Raw genomic sequence first — 16,268 nt, 5'->3', positions numbered from 1 at the left:
GCAATTATGTATGTTTAAAGATACTTTTTCTGCAGAGATGCTTTATAGTTTTGTAAAAGTACAGTTGCTGCAACTGTTCCCATTTGCATAAGTGAAGATGCTACACAACTACTACAGCTTGCTGCTGGCCTTTGGCTTCCTTGTGACAAGCAATAATTCCTTTCAACCTCTCTTGTTACATGGCATTATAGGTTGCTCATACCGTAAAAGCCTGCATATAATACAGGGTCTTTTTTCCAGATTTTAGCTTGTAAACTTTCCGCCTCGCATTATATATTCGGATCCAAACAATTTTTGGCCAAAATTCGCAGTTCCGGTTTCGTTGTTCTCGAGCACCGTTACCAGTGGTCACTTTGAGTGAGAAGAGGCGCTTTCTAGTGGTGGTGTAGCTTGGTAGTTTTCATTTCAACGCCAGGTCACTACGCTGACTTCACCTCGCAACACACAGGGCGATCGCACCTCCCATGGTATCAGGACTGTGAAAGCAGTCCTTGGCTGCTTTTAAAAGGAAAGTAATCGTAGCTGCTGAAAGTATCTGTACGGCATCAAGCGCTGCTACATGGTCTGGGTGAAGTAGGGAGAGCCTGCAGTTACTGCTGCTGGAAATGGGCTTCTCCTGCCACATTGCTCAGTCAGATGGCGGATGCTTGGGCTAGCATTCCCGAGGAACTCGACGGTTGTAATTTCAAGAAATGCGAGATATCAAATGTGCTCAACAGTACTGAAGACACTGTGTATGCTCACTAGTGTCCTTCACTGCGTATGCTCGCAGTGAAGGACACTAGCTCGCAGTGAAGGACACTAGTACGCGCGAGCGCGGCGCCGGATCTGTATCTGCCAGATAATTTGCCGCCCGTGCTACATGTGTCGTATCCGGCGTGCCGGCGAGCACAAATAATCGGAGGATGTTCAACTTTTGTGACTTGCAGAACATCTACGAGCTGACTGCCTTACTTACATTATACGCTGATGAAAACATTTTTTTTTTTCATTTTTGCTATCCCCAAATTACACCACGTATTATATGCGGGTCCATGTGGGTTTTTATGGTGTTTCTGAGAAGCATAGAGTTGAATCTTGCTTCATGTTTGTGAAGTATTACTCTTTGAGTGACAAACTGACTGCTGCAAATGCTCTGAAAAGTCTCGTTCCATTGCATAATAATTTGTTAGATAACATGGCACATATTCTTTGCTTTTTCTCTTTTTACTTCTGTTTCCTCAACTATACTTGTGTTGACATTTGTGAAGCAGACAGGGCTTTCCTTTTACTCTCTTGTGTCTACTTTTTCTGTGGTTTCATGGCATTACTAGTACCTAATCTTGAACTGAGTATTCAGATTGTCCGCAGTGGTTGTGTCTTCAAAACGCCTCTATCAAACTGCTGCTGCTGCTGCTAAAGGCCCTGAAAATGAAAGGTGGACACAGGCAGAGAGATTAGGACAGCAGCTGTCCTGCCTGTTTGTCTGTTTCAGCCTCATAAAAGTTGTTGATCTTCTTCATGGATGGCTCCAGTTGTGCTTGCTTTTCACTATTTTTGCCACAACATTGTGGCAATTTTTCATTGTTCAGCAGCCTGACAATATTCAGACTGCATGACAGTCGTCTTTATGCTTGTCATTGTTCATCAAGTGTCTCCCTCTAACCAGGTACCATTGCCATGTTTTCCAACAAACCGAACCCCAACGCAAGGAGGATCTGCGGGCCGCCACCGCAGCCTTTCAGATTATGTGCCATCCAACCCACCCATGGTGCCAGCACTTGTTATCCATTGCATACAGGAAGTGGAAAAAAGGGGGCTGCACGAAGTTGGCCTTTATCGGTAAATACTTCATTTGCAACTTTTATGGCCAGGAACACTGTCATTTTTCTTTTTGAAAATTTTCTTGATCACCATCTTTGCACCAAGCACCTGAATGCAAAACATTCATTTGGTTGGACAGTGCAGCATTTCTTTTCAGGTTTAGAGCCCTACATTGATGGAGTTCAACTCTGTCACTGAAAGTTGGACGCTGGTTACTGTTTATGTATAAGGGCCCAAGTTTTCAGCATTTTTCGCGGAATTGCTCATAAGTAGCCACATTATCTTTTTTAATGATGATGACACACATCAGTAGGAATAAGAGAATGATGGCAATGTGATTCTTCCATAGTAGGATACAAACAGCAGTTGGGTAATACTGGGCCATGATTCGTGGTGTGCTGTGTTCTGACCAGTCACAACAGTAAACAGAATCACCTTTTTAATGTTTGAGTGTTAAAAAGGCCAAAGGCATCAAAATTCTTGAGCTCTTAATTTCATCTGGTGGTTAGTTTCTTCTTTAGGTAACAAGAAGAGTTCAGTGGCCTGGACTGCTTTTTTTTCATGGAGGAATTCTGTGCGGGGGTCCTGAATGTGGGCGGAGCATCACTGCAGACTTAAGTTGTATCAGACTATAATTGTTTGCGCTGTCTGGGTAGGTAGAATCTGGTAACAAGGAAAGTTATGCTGATGCCTTGAAATGCTTGTTCCCCCATCTGCTCGAACAAACTAGTTTATCAAGCACTCCGGCTCTGGCAGCAGTGCGCCTATACATTCGTATGGGAAGAGTCACGTTACTGGTGCCTATATTACCATATTTGCATGAATATAGTGCAGACTTATTGCTTAAATCATCTGCTTTAGAAAGCACCTCACATTGTAGTATTTATAACCAAACTACAAAAACTGGCATTCCTAGTGTGTCAGGAGTGCATTATAAAGCGTATTGTGAGGCAGTATGACTGCTGCAGCCACATGCAAAGTGGCTAGAAAACATCTAAAAGGAGCAGCTGCATACCCATGAAACCTAAACCAATGTGCGTATTGTAAAGGAGCCACGAAGAAGAGAAAGAGGACGTGTAGGAGAGAAGGAAGATGACGAAGACAAGGGGATTAAAGAGGGAGCGTTCTAAGGAATGGCCGGGTGTCCCCTTTGATCCGTTGCAGTGGCACAGTTGACGAATGTAGCATGTACTGTGTTCAAACCAGAATACTATAACACAGCCTCTACACTGAAATGCTATGGTGGAAGCTGGACCTTCGAACCCCCTGAAGCGACTTGGCATGCTCTAGATAGAGAACGAAAATGCCTAGCCTCTGTCGCACCACAGCCAGCCCTTAAACATTTGCATTACTCACTGATTACTGTCCTGTCAGTTTTTTTCACCACACATAAAAAACTTGCACCTGACTTTTAGGGTAGATGTTCAGTATGTTTATTTTACCCTGCCACAAATGGCCAGTGACATAGACTATTGCAGAATTTCCAGATCACGCCTTCATATAGCAAACGTTTTCAAAGGGAGCAATGCGGTGACACAAACGTGGCCGACTGCATGCTTTTTATTTTTCGAACTCTCAAACTTTTGCTCTGTAGCTGAAGATCAGGAAGAATAGGGAGATCTACCTTTCCATAAGCAGAATTGATAATAAGCTGTTGTTAAACATACTATATGTTATGTACATGTCAGATGTCGCATTTTGAGCTATTCATAGTTTAGCTATTGGATTTATTGTCTTTTAATTCACAGGATACCTGGTTCAGAACGGGAGGTGCGTGAGCTGAGGGAACAGTTTGAGCGAGGCAAGGGTATTCCGAACATGGTGAGTTCTCAGTTCATTACTGTGGAGTTTTGGTTTATGAAGTGGAGAATCATTCTGGTGCTTCATTTTTATTTATTGAACATGTTACACTAGTGGTGTGCAGATATTTGACATTTTTTAATGGTAAATTAAATACAGTTGTACCTCGTTATAACGAACTTTGTTATTGCCATAGCTGCGTTATAGCCTGTGTTATCCGACCTTCTTAGGGAAATCGTCATTCTTTAGTTATATCCATTGTTTCGTTATGAACCGTTTCAATCCTTTTATTCAGTTCGTTGAACGGATCAAATAGTGTATGTTCAAAATTATTCGAAACTGACCGAATCCGTTCTCAAGTTTCCAAATAGCTTTATAATAATTTGTATGTATTTGGAATAGGTCACGCCATATTTTTTTTTTTTTGGCGACCGTTTCAAAACCTGGGCCCACTCAGACACTGCACAGCACGCTGCCGCGTTTGGTTTGTGCGAGAAGGGGGGTTCAGTGCACACAAATATTCGCAGAAGTAGGAAATAATCATGCAAACATTTCGTGTATTCGATTCATATTTGATTCGGTTCTTTAAAACCCATTTCATACTCTATGTTGTTTACCAAATGTATTTGCTCTTTGATTTTACATACCTTCTCATATATGGCATTTATGACTGGCATTTTATATTTCAGTCCAGGGTAGACATCCATGCTGTATGTGGGGTCCTGAAGGACTTTCTGCGATCCCTTCGCGAGTGTCTGATTACAAAGTCTCTTTGGCAGACTTTCGTCAATGCTGCACGTAAGTTTTAAAGGTCGATTAAACGTCCTCTTTTTTTCTGACTTGCTGATTTGTTTAGTCTCCCCTTTTTTTTCCTTCTTTTATTCTCTTAATTTGTCTTTTACTCTTGTTTTCTAGCTTCAGCTTCAGGGGAAGGTCACAGTTTGATCCAGGCAAACATCTTTTCTTTCCCCAAATGACAAGTGTTCCTGTTTTGTCTTGAAATTTACACTGTGCAGTAGAGCTCAGAAACGAAGTGCAAAGCAAGTCCTCCTTTGTTTCTAGCAACGGATTATTGTTATTCTGTCATGAAGTAGCCACCTGTGTCAGTGTCCAGTTGTATCCACAAAGCCACTTGTGCTGCCCTTTATGATGGCAGCAAGAACACGATGGCCTCAGTATGCAGGACGTTGTTTGTGGAGGTGCAGATTGATGGAGGACAGAGGGGAAACTGTAGGGAAACTGCAAGTGCAAAATGTTGCATGTCCCTTTTCCGTACTCATGTTTTTTCATGACAACATAGCTTATAGGAAATCCTACTTTTCCTAAGGCATATTTCTTGTAATCTCCAATGAAATGTTTCAGGACTCCCTTGATGGATGTCATGTAAGACAAACTAAAGTTGGCCTGTATTGATAGATTACCGCATCTAATGGTAAAGAAGCCACTTCTTTGCCATTGAAGATTTTATAATCTAGAAAGGTAAAAAAAAAAAAAACAGGTATCAGCACCACTGGCTGTTTTCACACGCAAACTGTGATGGTGTCAAGACCTTGTTTTTTTTTGTTAACATGGATGCCTGTGGTTAGGTTACACTGCCATTCACTTCCGAATGGTGGCCAGTGCTGAAAATATTTGTTATAGCGGCTGAGTAAATGCTGGCACCAGTCTTTGATGACAGCCTAGCGGAAGTTATAGTCATAACATAGTATGCATACCATGTACTGGAGAACTGTTGTCCCATGTACTGGGCAGTTGTTGGTTACACATCCTTGACGCAGTCAAGTTTTGTCTAGTGTCTGTGTTCTGCCTATATAACTTGCTCAGTGCTCACTGTGCTACATTCCATGTTTACATCTACCCTCTGAGGTAACAGAAACCAGCATGGTCTGTGTTTGCGATGGCAACAAGATTTTGTAGACTCAACATAAAGTTCACATACTGGTGGAAGCTTTTCGTGCACTTCATATTACAGTGGATTCTTGTTAATCTGAACTGGCATTTCTGATCCATCAGTATCAGGTGTACAAGAAAGGCTCCCATAAATTGTGACTCTGCATAACTAGAACAAGTTTTCATTCCCCTCTGAGTTTTATTTATCGAGAGCCGACTGTACACATAATGACAGTCATTAGCATGATCACTCACTGTGCCTTGCAGACTATTCATAAAAAACGGGAAATTTTAAAGTGTGAAATGGGAAATTTTAAAGTGTGATAAAGCCAAATACAGTTGGGGTGGTTGCTTGGGGGGAAAACAGTAAAGTTGATACAGTAGAACCCCTCTGTTAAGTTTTTTACGGAACCACGGGAAGGAGAACGTACATCTTTGTCTGCCACTTTTATTTTTTATTTCTTGGGAGCGCAACACAGTTCGCTGGAAGTGGGGAGACTATGTGGCTCTTCGTCTGCCTGAGCTGATGTCGGTAGAAGGGAAGCAGCAGCAAGGAGGGAGTGTGTGCGGAGCGAGCAAACTTGTGGCTCGCTTGCACTGGTGTGCTGTTTTCGCACACAGTCCTCATCTAAAAACTATTGGGATCTGGGAACTTTTAAGCTGCAGAAAAACCTTTTTTCTCACGCTGCCGCGGCGGCTCAGTGGTTATGGCGCTCGGCTACTGACCTGAAAGACTCGTGTTCGATCCTGGGTGCGGTGGTCGAATTTCGATGGAAGCGAAATTCTAGAGGCCCGTGTATTGTGCGATGTCAGTACACGTTCAAGAACCCCAGGTGGTCGAAATTTCTGGAGCCCTTCACAACGGCGTCCCTCATACCTTGAGCCACTTTGGAACGTTAAACCCCCACAAACTTATGTCTATTATCTGGTTTGTATTTTTTTAAGACGGACGATAGAAATAAGACTCTCAGAGCCAACCCACACAACTGCATCTTGCACCTCCTAGCCTGCATGTTGTCTTTCACAGCATAGTTTAATTTTTGAGCCTTCGGTCGTCCACGCTTGTGTTGTAGCGATGATGGAGCTGCACCAAAAATTGCAACAAAATTCAAGCCACCTGTAAGCCTGCCGGAAGCTGCCAAACACAGAAGCTAGAGCAGGACTGGCTGACGGAAATGTAACAACAGGGTTCTACCATAAAGGTGTCCTGGTTGGTGTTGTTGCACATCATCAGATAATTTGAGGTGTTCGAATTTTCGGAGTCACGTTTGACACTTCTATGGCTCTAAATCTATTAATTTATTCTGTAATGAGTTCCTTGGCTAAAAAAAAAACAGCTTTCTATGCTGAAGAGATGGCTAAATAATAGCAAGGGGGCCTTCTTTGGCTGGATTAAATTCAGTCCCTGATCATTTTGTTTCTTTGTAGTTCTTCACACAACGCCGCCGCGGTGGCTCAGTGGCTATGGTGCTCGGCTGCTGGCCCGAAAGACGCGGGTTCGATCCCAGCCGCGGCGGCTGAATTTCTTTGGAGGAGAAATTCGAGGCCCGTGTACTGTGTGATGTCAGTGCACGTTAAAGAACCCCAGGTGGTCGAAATTTCCGGAGCCCTCCACTGCGGCGTCTCTCATAGCCTTAGTCGCTTTGGGACGTTAAACCCCATAAACCAACCAACCAGTTCTTCACAACGCCTGGCTTGGCAGCCACTATAAGCAGTGTGAAAGGAGAACAACACACATCCATTAATAGAGAGTTTTAGTATTGCGGGCTTTGCGTAATTGTGTGCACAGCGGAATAGCTGGTCCAAAGTGCGCATGCGCAGAACGCTAACGGGGAAATAGCGTTAGCATACGTGTGCAATTTGCAGAAGTTAGCGTTCCGGCAGTTTTGGGTGTTGTGCCCTTAGCGTGAAAACATGGCGGCGTCCTTCCAAGCGAGAGCCGCCCGCCTCAGCCGAATCAGCAGTTCTTGCGATTCCGGGCGGCATGTTTACCGGACACTACTCGTGTTGTTGCTTCTCGCTATGACTTACCTTGCTTCGACGCTAAAGTTGCAGCTGCAATTCAGCCCAGTTTTTGAAACACGCTCTCGATTCTGGAGAGCTCAAGCCTAATGGGACCTCATGCTGCACTGCTTCCGTCTGCAACTGCCCGAAACGTAACACAAACGTTCAGAATGAAACAAAAATAGATTTGGAGTTTTCTCGCGGTGTTTTATGCACTTAAATGCTGTAACACAAGAGTTTGTATTAAATTTACAGGTTTTTTTTTAACATTAGACGCAATATGATGGAAAATATTCTTGCTCGAACGGTTTGTAATTAACATTGGCTTGACTAGATGGCACCACTGTTTTACATTTCTTATTTCATTTTATTTTAATTTCCGTGTCATTTTGCAGGCAAAAATAAGCGCTGCTGTAATAATTGGCTTAAAAGACTGTGAAATGTTTTAATTTGGCAAATTAGCGGCAGTGGCAACCACTTTAGAAGGACCTTACGCCTCCATGTCAAGCGGGTCGCATTTAACATTTTCAGAACGCTATACTAAAACTGTCTGTGAGGATAAGTTGCTTGCGGCACGCTAACATAATTTCCGTTAGGTCTGCTATCGCGCTAACGCTATACTAAAACTCTCTAATTTCTTGGTTATGCATTCATGGTCAGAGTGCAAGCCTTTTTGACATTTAGCCGCTGCGGTGGCTCAGTGGTTATGGTGCTCGGCTGCTGACCCCAAAGACTATCCTGGATGCGGCAGTCTCATTTTGATGGATGCGAACGGCTAGATGCCCGTGTCCTGTGCAATGTCAGTGTGTGTTAGAGTTCCAGCTGGTTGAGATTACCCACAGCCCTCCACTACGGTGTCCCTCATAGCCTGAGTCGCTTTGGGACATTAAACCCTACAAAACCAAACCAAACCTTTTTGTCATTTTAGCTTTTTGATCACTAACGCTAACTCTGCTTTGGTAAATCCCTCCAGTGTGACTTAAAAATGCTCATTTACGCCATGATAGCTAGAAAGGGAGAAGAGGGGAGCTGTTTTGGAAAGGTCAAATAATTCTTGCCTTAGTAAACCATGGGCATTTTGCTTGACGCAATTTGTAGTTGAACAAATTTTTCAGCCGAAGGGAGGATTTCGTAACATGAAAGCTTTACTGTATTGTGTTTCCAGCAGGACAAATCGCCTATCCTTTGGTGGGTCTATTTAGTCACAATTTAACGTGAATAATTTTATATTCAACGAGACATCTGAAAAACTGAGTAATCCAAATAATGACCCATTACTGCTGTTGCTTTGGGCAGAAAAAGGCTGATGCTCTTCTGCTATTTGTGTGGTGCCACAGAGGATGACAACAGAATGTCTGCCACAAGCCGGGCAGTTGAGCAGCTGCCTCAACCCAATCGAGACACCCTGGCAGCCTTGATGCTGCACCTGAAGAATATATCCCAGAACAAGGACATCAAGATGCCAGCCACCAATTTGGCACGTGTATTTGGCCCAACCATTGTGGGCTTCTCAACCACCGACACAGCAGCAGTGACCAACCTTCTTGCGGAGACAGAACTGCAGACAAAGGTGAGAGCCCTGCCGGCTTTTGGCAACTTGAAGAAAGTTTCCTTTCTAAAAGATCATTGGAAAGTACTGGCTTCTGGCTTGGTTTCATTGCTCATTTGGAAAGAGAAAAATTGGATCAGTTGGCTTTACTTTGTTTCTTTTCCTGATAAACTAGCGACTGGCTGTAGAATAAGTTGACTTTGGTTTCATGCTGTTTCTGATAGTAAATGCACGAGTATTACGTCAGGTCCAAGGAGCTGAGAGTTTGTACTCTAGCTGGTTTACTTGTCTAATGGTATGTGCAACAAGCATTCAAAGAAATTCAAGTATTCTTTTTGAAGGTAATACAATCGATGGCCAATTTTTTTGGACTTTCTAGGGACTGCGAAAATGTCCAAAAAATCTGGCAGTCTGAAAAGTCAAATTTCACTGAAAAAAATCTCCAACTTTTTTCCAATATGCCAGAGAGGGGATCAGTACTTTTGTGCATATTCTGTCCTCATGACTAAACCTCGCTGCTTGCGGTGTACAGAGATGACAGGCGGTGACCGCTTTCATGAGCTCTGTCTGCGTACAATGGCTGTACTGCCTTTGGCATGTTGCCGACAAAAGCACGGGTAGGGACAAAGTCTAGATGCGAAAGCAAAGCCACCATTGCGGGAACTGCAATGCAAGAGGAAGGGCCTGAAACCACAAGGCGAAGACACGAATGAGAACCGACAAATGGCCGAAGCAAGCACTCCGTTGTTGTTAGCTCTCGTAATTAGGCCTAGCAGCTAGAGCAAAAAATAGGCCTTGTAAACAGCAATGCGGGCATCTGCAACATGCAGATGTTGGTGAGTTGCGACACCACGGGTTTCCGAGCATCTGCAGGGACATCCCCACAGGGGGATGTTGGTGAGCAGTGCATCACCCGTACTTCTTAAAATTGGCTGGTTCTCCTCCTCCACCACCTTCACTTCGTCAGCCCTCCCTTACCCTTACAATCAGCAGCTTTATATCAGTTGTTTTTCCTTATTGCCAAGATGTGCCATTGTTACTGTGCATCAGTTTCTGGTTGTGTTGAGCTGCAGGGATCTTTTAAGCTTAGCATTCCAAGGTTATCAATAGCCAAGTTGGCCACAAGAAATAACGGAGGAGCTACACTAATGCTGTAGCCGATCACTGGCGAGAGCTGGGTCAGTCTGGTACTTCTCTTGTTTGGGGATAATGTGAACTTTGCCAAAAGAATCAGGGCTTGAAAAAGGCAGAAAAATTGCCCTCATAGAGGCAAGTGCCAGGAGAATTTCAACCAAGAAGTTCTCCTGGCTGCTGGTAAAATACATTGCCATAATTAATGGGGCCAACATGCCCACCACTGCACACGCTGTAGGTTTAGAGGAGGCGAAGTGACAAACTACTCCACCCCACCTGCGGAAGGAGATTCGCACTGCTGATCACCGATGCGGGTTGCACCTTATTAGCCGCTGAAATCACTTTCTCGTTATACTGGTGCTGAACTGGTGATCGTTGGCACACCTACCAGTTTGGCCAATGTAGACCACGCTGCAGCTTAATTAAGGGAATAGAGTTAACAACTCTCATAGCAGACGGCATGAATTGTGATCTATGGTTTGTGGTACGTGCTCTGTCCTCTCTGTTAGGCAGGTTGACAAGACTGCAAAACATGAAAAAGCTTGTTAGGGGCATGTACAGTGGTGAGCAGCCTTGTCTAGAGCGCTCGGGCGGTGCACTTCCTTGCAAACAAATCCAGATTTTGTGGCAGCCTCTAGGGTCCAGCTGCAACGCTTGCACGGAAGTAGCGCCAGATAGCCTCGTAAACAAAGCAGGCACGAAAACTTTGCCCTGTAATGAGGGGCTGCTCTCTAATTTCGGTTTTTGTTACCAAGTGCGCACTGCTCAAGCGCTCTAGACAAGGCTGCTCACCACTGTACATGTTGATTCATTGCCAGATTCTAAGTATGCTTTGTACGGTGTGTATTTTTTCGTGATTTTTTTGCTTCCATATCTTCAGGTGATGCTAGCTCTTCTCAGCTTGTCAAGTTACTTCTATGAGCAATTCCTGGACGTGGAGAGTGATGATGAAAGGACTCCAAAGCCGCTGCCAGGTAAACCTTATGTGATCTTGTGTAACTGCACTGAGCTTTTTGTTCTGTGTTATATTTGCTAAATTTATAAAAAAGCAGTCACTCGGGGAAGGCATACTTAATACTGTTATACTCGTGTAAGGGCTGCCCACGTGTAAAGGCCAGCCGATGTTTGAAGAAAGAAAAGTCAGCCAAAATAATTGTTTCATGTGTGCATGCTTTTGCCTGCGTGTTACGTTCTGCTGGGAGCTAGCAGACGATAACTGCCTGCGGCACTCGGCACGGACGGAGTGTCTCGCATTCCAGACTCCCCCTGGAACTGCAAGCACATGGTGCCTCAGCACTGCAAACTCGTCTTTTGTGCTCGGCTTTTGCACCAGAAAGGGCAAAATGTTATGCTGCGCAGAAGCCAGAATACCGTAGTTACTCGAATCTAGGCCGACCTCAGTTCTAAGCAGACACGCGAAAGTTGAAGGCCAAGTTAAAAAAAAGTTCGTCGATTGTAAGCCAGCTGAAAAAACAATAGAGAATGACATGTTAGAACGGGCAAGAAGAAAAATAAAAGTGCCCAGCAGGAACGGCATGAAAGCGGCATTTATTTCCACAAACCTGCTTCCACTCACTCGCCCTCATCATCGCTGACCTTCTTATCACTATGGTGGCTAGAGGGGGAGGTGTACGCATCGTCTGGTCCCCACTTATCATGACGCCAATGGACGGCGCGCTTGCCCGCGGTGAGATGCCTGCAGCCGGCCACCGGTTGGGTGCGCAAGCTCCGAACACATGTACAGTTGCAGCCGATCTTTAACGTAATTAGCTACGTCCACCTCAGTTACTTGGTACTGTTGGGCTTTTCTGCCTGCCAGATTGTGGCAGATTCTTGTTGCCACAAGCAGAAGGATACAACAAGGATGAAGTTACAGGTTGCAAGAAAACAATGGTGGACCCATGCACAGTAAAACCTCATTAATTCAAACTCGGTTTATTTGAAATCCCGCGTAATTCGAAGGTTTTCGGCGGTCCCAACAGTTTCCATGCAAAATTTGCCGGATAATTTGAACAGCCAGCGCGCCCCTCTCCGGATAATACGTAGGTTTAAACCATGGCCTCCGTGATTCGCGAAAAAAGAAAAATGTGTTGCCAGTCTCTGAGGCCAGTATAGTTGAGTTGCCGGAGTGGCAGCCAGGCGGCACTGTAAATCAATTTTCGATTTCCGGTGGTTTGTTGTGCCTCAGCGATCTGCACAGTCTACTACCAGTCTCGGAGGCTAGCTTTAGTTGACAAAGCAACAACCAGGTGCCGCTAGGTCACAATTTTTCTGGCTCCGTTTCCATTGTTTGTCTAGCTCATGGTCTAGCTCGTGGCAGGCGCTGCTCGTAGTGTTTTGATTGTTCGGTGCCGCGATCAAACGTGTTCTGTGTTCAGGCGCGTTTATACTCCGACGTAGCACGCGCTCGCGCGGCACGGCTATGACCGCGGACGTGTCCGGCGGCTTCGGCGCACTCTGACCGCACTGTGGAGCATGTCTCTATTTTGCGCCGAGCGCGCCGAAGCCGCCCACCCAGAATGCACTGCGCACGCCTCCCGCGCCACTCCTCCCCTCTACTCCCTTCACCACTCGCCTCCTCTCCCAGGCGGCGTGTGAACGAAGAACGTTCTGCGCTCGCGTCGGAGCTCCTCCGCTCCAAGCAGTGCCCCCAATCAGAAGAGCGAGAGTACCCCCCCCCCCCCCCCTCCTCCCGTAGCCACAAGTAGCAGTCGCGTCGGAGCGCCTGGCGTAGCGTCGCCGATCTGACGTATCCGACCCCAACCGGCTCTCGCCCGCGCGCCGAGAACGTCGGAGTATGTACGCACCTCTAACTACCGCGCCAAGCAGTCGTGCATCGATGACTACTTCAAGTGACCGTTTTTCAGGCAAAATAAAGGTGCAGTGTTGATGCTTCTATGTTTGGTACGTTTATTTCTCATTTTTCGCCGATTTTTGATAATTCGAAAACCCGGTTAATTCGATGATTTTTCGCGGTCCGACGGACTTCGAATTAACGAGGTTCTACTGTACCATTAATTCGCTACAAAACACGTGAACAGTGCAACGAAGTGCCATATTTTCTCATTCTACTTTCAGCTTTACTATGCAGCCAGTGTGGCTTATGTGTAATGGAGCCGGCAGTGTATATATTCTTGAACTGATTTCAGTCAAAGGAATGTCGTTGTGCAGTAGAAAAATACGGCATGTGTGTGCTGGCGTTTTCACCACGGCCCGCTATTATACATGCATCCAGAGGATATCATAGTAATCTCACCCAGACAGCATATAACACGAATTTTTTATATGAAACATTTTATATGAAAGATGAACATTTTATATGAAAGACTTTCAGTTTCCTGGATTTGTTTGTTTAGAAATTAGTATATGGAGTAAAACTTCGGGACAAATTGTTTGCCAGTCTGGACTTTCTTTTCTAGAGTTATTTCCGCTGGAGAAACGAAGGAAAGCTAATTTCAGAATTACGTTTAGCAATGCTAGATACCATATACAGTAGCCGACCGATATTTTGGACTCCAGTAATTCGGACTTGTGTGATATTTCGGATTTCGCTGAGGAACCGTCGCACACCTCATAGGAACGTGTACATTTTCACGGCCGATATTTCAGACTTTATGGAGTTTAAAAGTTAGATTTTTCGGACTAAAATTGATGCCAACAATACTGTGGAGAACGTTTTTCAACCGGAAGTTTGTTATTTCGGCCTAATATAGACACAAGCAGGCATCGCTGTCACAGCCAGCGCCGTCTCCGCCACCGTGAAAGGGCACCATCTTGGATTCAAACGGAATCGGCGGGCGCGGAGCGAATCGGACTGGCTTGGATAGGCTTGGCTATTTGTTCTTCATCAATAGGACGCTCTCCGTTGCCATCGAGATGGCCTACAAAAAGCGTGCAGTTGCATAGAAAATAGGAAAGTGGGACAGCTGCAGCGTCCGCCGCGCCTTGGACGACGACCCTACGGTGCAGGGCAGCAAACGTGGTAGAGTTGTGGAGGGGGGACGGGGGACTGCATTTGGAGGTGCTTGCTTCCGCTCGCATCTTCCCGTGGGTTACCCATGGGTTACCTCTCGGTCTTTGTGAGCGTCATTGCCCCATGCAAGTTGACTGTTCTTGCTTAGCGCAGCGAGCGCATTCATTCGCAACATGACTGCGGCCGCGTCGCACTGTCCGGTATCATGATGTGGTAGGGTGCGAACATGACGAAAGCATGGCTATGCCTCTGATAGAGGTTAATATTATCGCTTGTAGGCGGAACATGAGGTAGAACGATTTTTGCAATTTTGAAAGCCAGTTTTTCGCACAAAAGTTTTTTTTTTAGTTTACGGATTTTTCAAACTGTTCGATTATTCGGACCATTTTCCGGGTCCCACCGATCCCACCGATTTTCCGGGTCCCATCGGTCGGCGACTATAGTCTGCAAAATCTACAAATGATAGGCTGTTTGTCCCAAGGATACTTTAATCCAGGGCAAACTTTACAGGTCATTTTTGCATCAAGGCTGCGGAAGTTATTTGCACAATGTATTTCAACTTCTCCGTCCCAAGGAAATTGGGGTCAGTGCAGATTTTTTTTTCTGTGTGAAATGTAGCCCCCCCGCTCCCCTTTCCTTCCTAAATCTATCCTGCTTTCATCACATTATCAGCGAAAGTTTGCGGAATGTGGGTGTGCGAATAAATATTTATTTGGGCGCAACCAGCGAATAGCCTAAAATATCTGAAGGTATGAGGGGGGATAGATAATGTTTCATCCACTGGTAACAATACCAAACGAGTCAGTTGCGATGTAGTGTCACGGCAATTTTGCTGCCAATACTGTAGCACAATTCGTACAGGCACAATCGATCACTACGCACACCTAACCCACCCTCGCACATGCTCAAAACCTATTCAAAGCTGACCTACCCTCTACTTTCTGCTGCCTTACTGCATTGAACAGGACTGCATTATTCACCATTTTATAATTAATTTTCGAATTCGATCACTGCACGCAAAGTGTTGCGTTTCTTTATAAGCATCAATTAAATGAGTAGAATGCTAGTACAGTAAAAGCCCGTTAATTCGAACTTCACGGGACCGGGAAAAAAGTTCGAATTATCGAATGGCCTCGAAAAAACCGGCAAGAACCATTTTCATTAAGGTATATGTCCCGTATTTACTCGCTCAACGAACCCACTCACCCACCCTCCGATTTTTGCCAAAGAATTTGAAAAAAAAAAAATGCGTCCCTCCGTTTCGCGCCGTCACAGTCCACAACGCATTTCTTGGCGGCGCGTCAAGATGCTGCCCAGCAATAACATCACGGTGTGTTTACTTTTGGCGTTAGCTCTAGCAAGGGGGGAAGCGAACTTGGCAGAGTGCCAAAGCTTGCCGGGTTGTGCAAGCCTCATGTTCAGTACGTTCGCCTTATCGTGCCATGGGCGATTGGGGCGGACGCCGTCTACTGCCACTCAATCATTGGAACGCGTGATAGCAGCAGCAAAAGCCTTTTGCAGCGAACGATGCTAAAAGCCGGCGTCATGATCGCGGCGGACCGCGTGCTTCCGTTGGCGACTGAGGGGTGGAAGGATATGGACGACACTCGCAAAGAAAAAAAAAGTTTTTCGCACGTAATAAAGCGCCCGTACGGGCGTTGGCTGGGACCGCGCCAACAGTACTTATCCGTATTTCCGAATTAACAGGGCTCGAACTAACGAGTATTTAGTTGCGAGTTCCGGAGGTTGCGTGGAAAAGAGGATAGGCAGCCGCCACCGCCGCCGCCAACCCCTACCCTCCGGTGCCACCGGCCGCCGCGCCGGTGATGGCGCCATATAGGCTTTAACCACTCATCCACAGTTTTATCTGGTTGCATCTTCTGTCCCCGTTTAGGACTTGCGCAGCCTCTAACTATGCGGAGATGCTTTTTTTTTTTCCTTTTTTTTTGGCGACGTGCTGTGCGCCAAGCCGCACAGGCGCGGCGGCGCGTAGTTCGAATTATCCGTAGCGGAACAGACTCGCTTTCGAATTAACGGGCTTTTTTATACACAGGTCTCTATGGAGCTTGGCCGGACCAAGCAGTGTAGTTCGAATTATCCGAAATTCGAATTATC

At 45.5% G+C, this 16,268-nt stretch overlaps 1 protein-coding gene across 3 annotated transcripts in view; it reads left to right on the top strand.

Moving 5' to 3' along the window:
- LOC149352626 (rac GTPase-activating protein 1-like) overlaps positions 1–16,268 on the top strand; it is a 59,438-nt gene that overhangs the window by 22,539 nt on the left and 20,631 nt on the right. For all 3 annotated transcript variants that reach the window (XM_089581823.1, XM_089581822.1, XM_089581824.1), the window contains 5 exons: positions 1,649–1,821; positions 3,552–3,624; positions 4,293–4,401; positions 8,835–9,067; positions 11,061–11,154. In XM_089581823.1, the coding sequence (XP_089437949.1) occupies positions 1,649–1,821; positions 3,552–3,624; positions 4,293–4,401; positions 8,835–9,067; positions 11,061–11,154 (682 nt within the window). The remainder of the gene's footprint in view (positions 1–1,648; positions 1,822–3,551; positions 3,625–4,292; positions 4,402–8,834; positions 9,068–11,060; positions 11,155–16,268) is intronic.

This window comes from Amblyomma mixtum, chromosome 3, assembly GCF_055824585.1.
Source record: "Amblyomma mixtum isolate Tamu chromosome 3, ASM5582458v1, whole genome shotgun sequence".
Classification (NCBI taxonomy): Eukaryota; Metazoa; Arthropoda; class Arachnida; order Ixodida; family Ixodidae; genus Amblyomma; species Amblyomma mixtum.
This window is presented reverse-complemented; position numbering and strand designations above follow the sequence as displayed.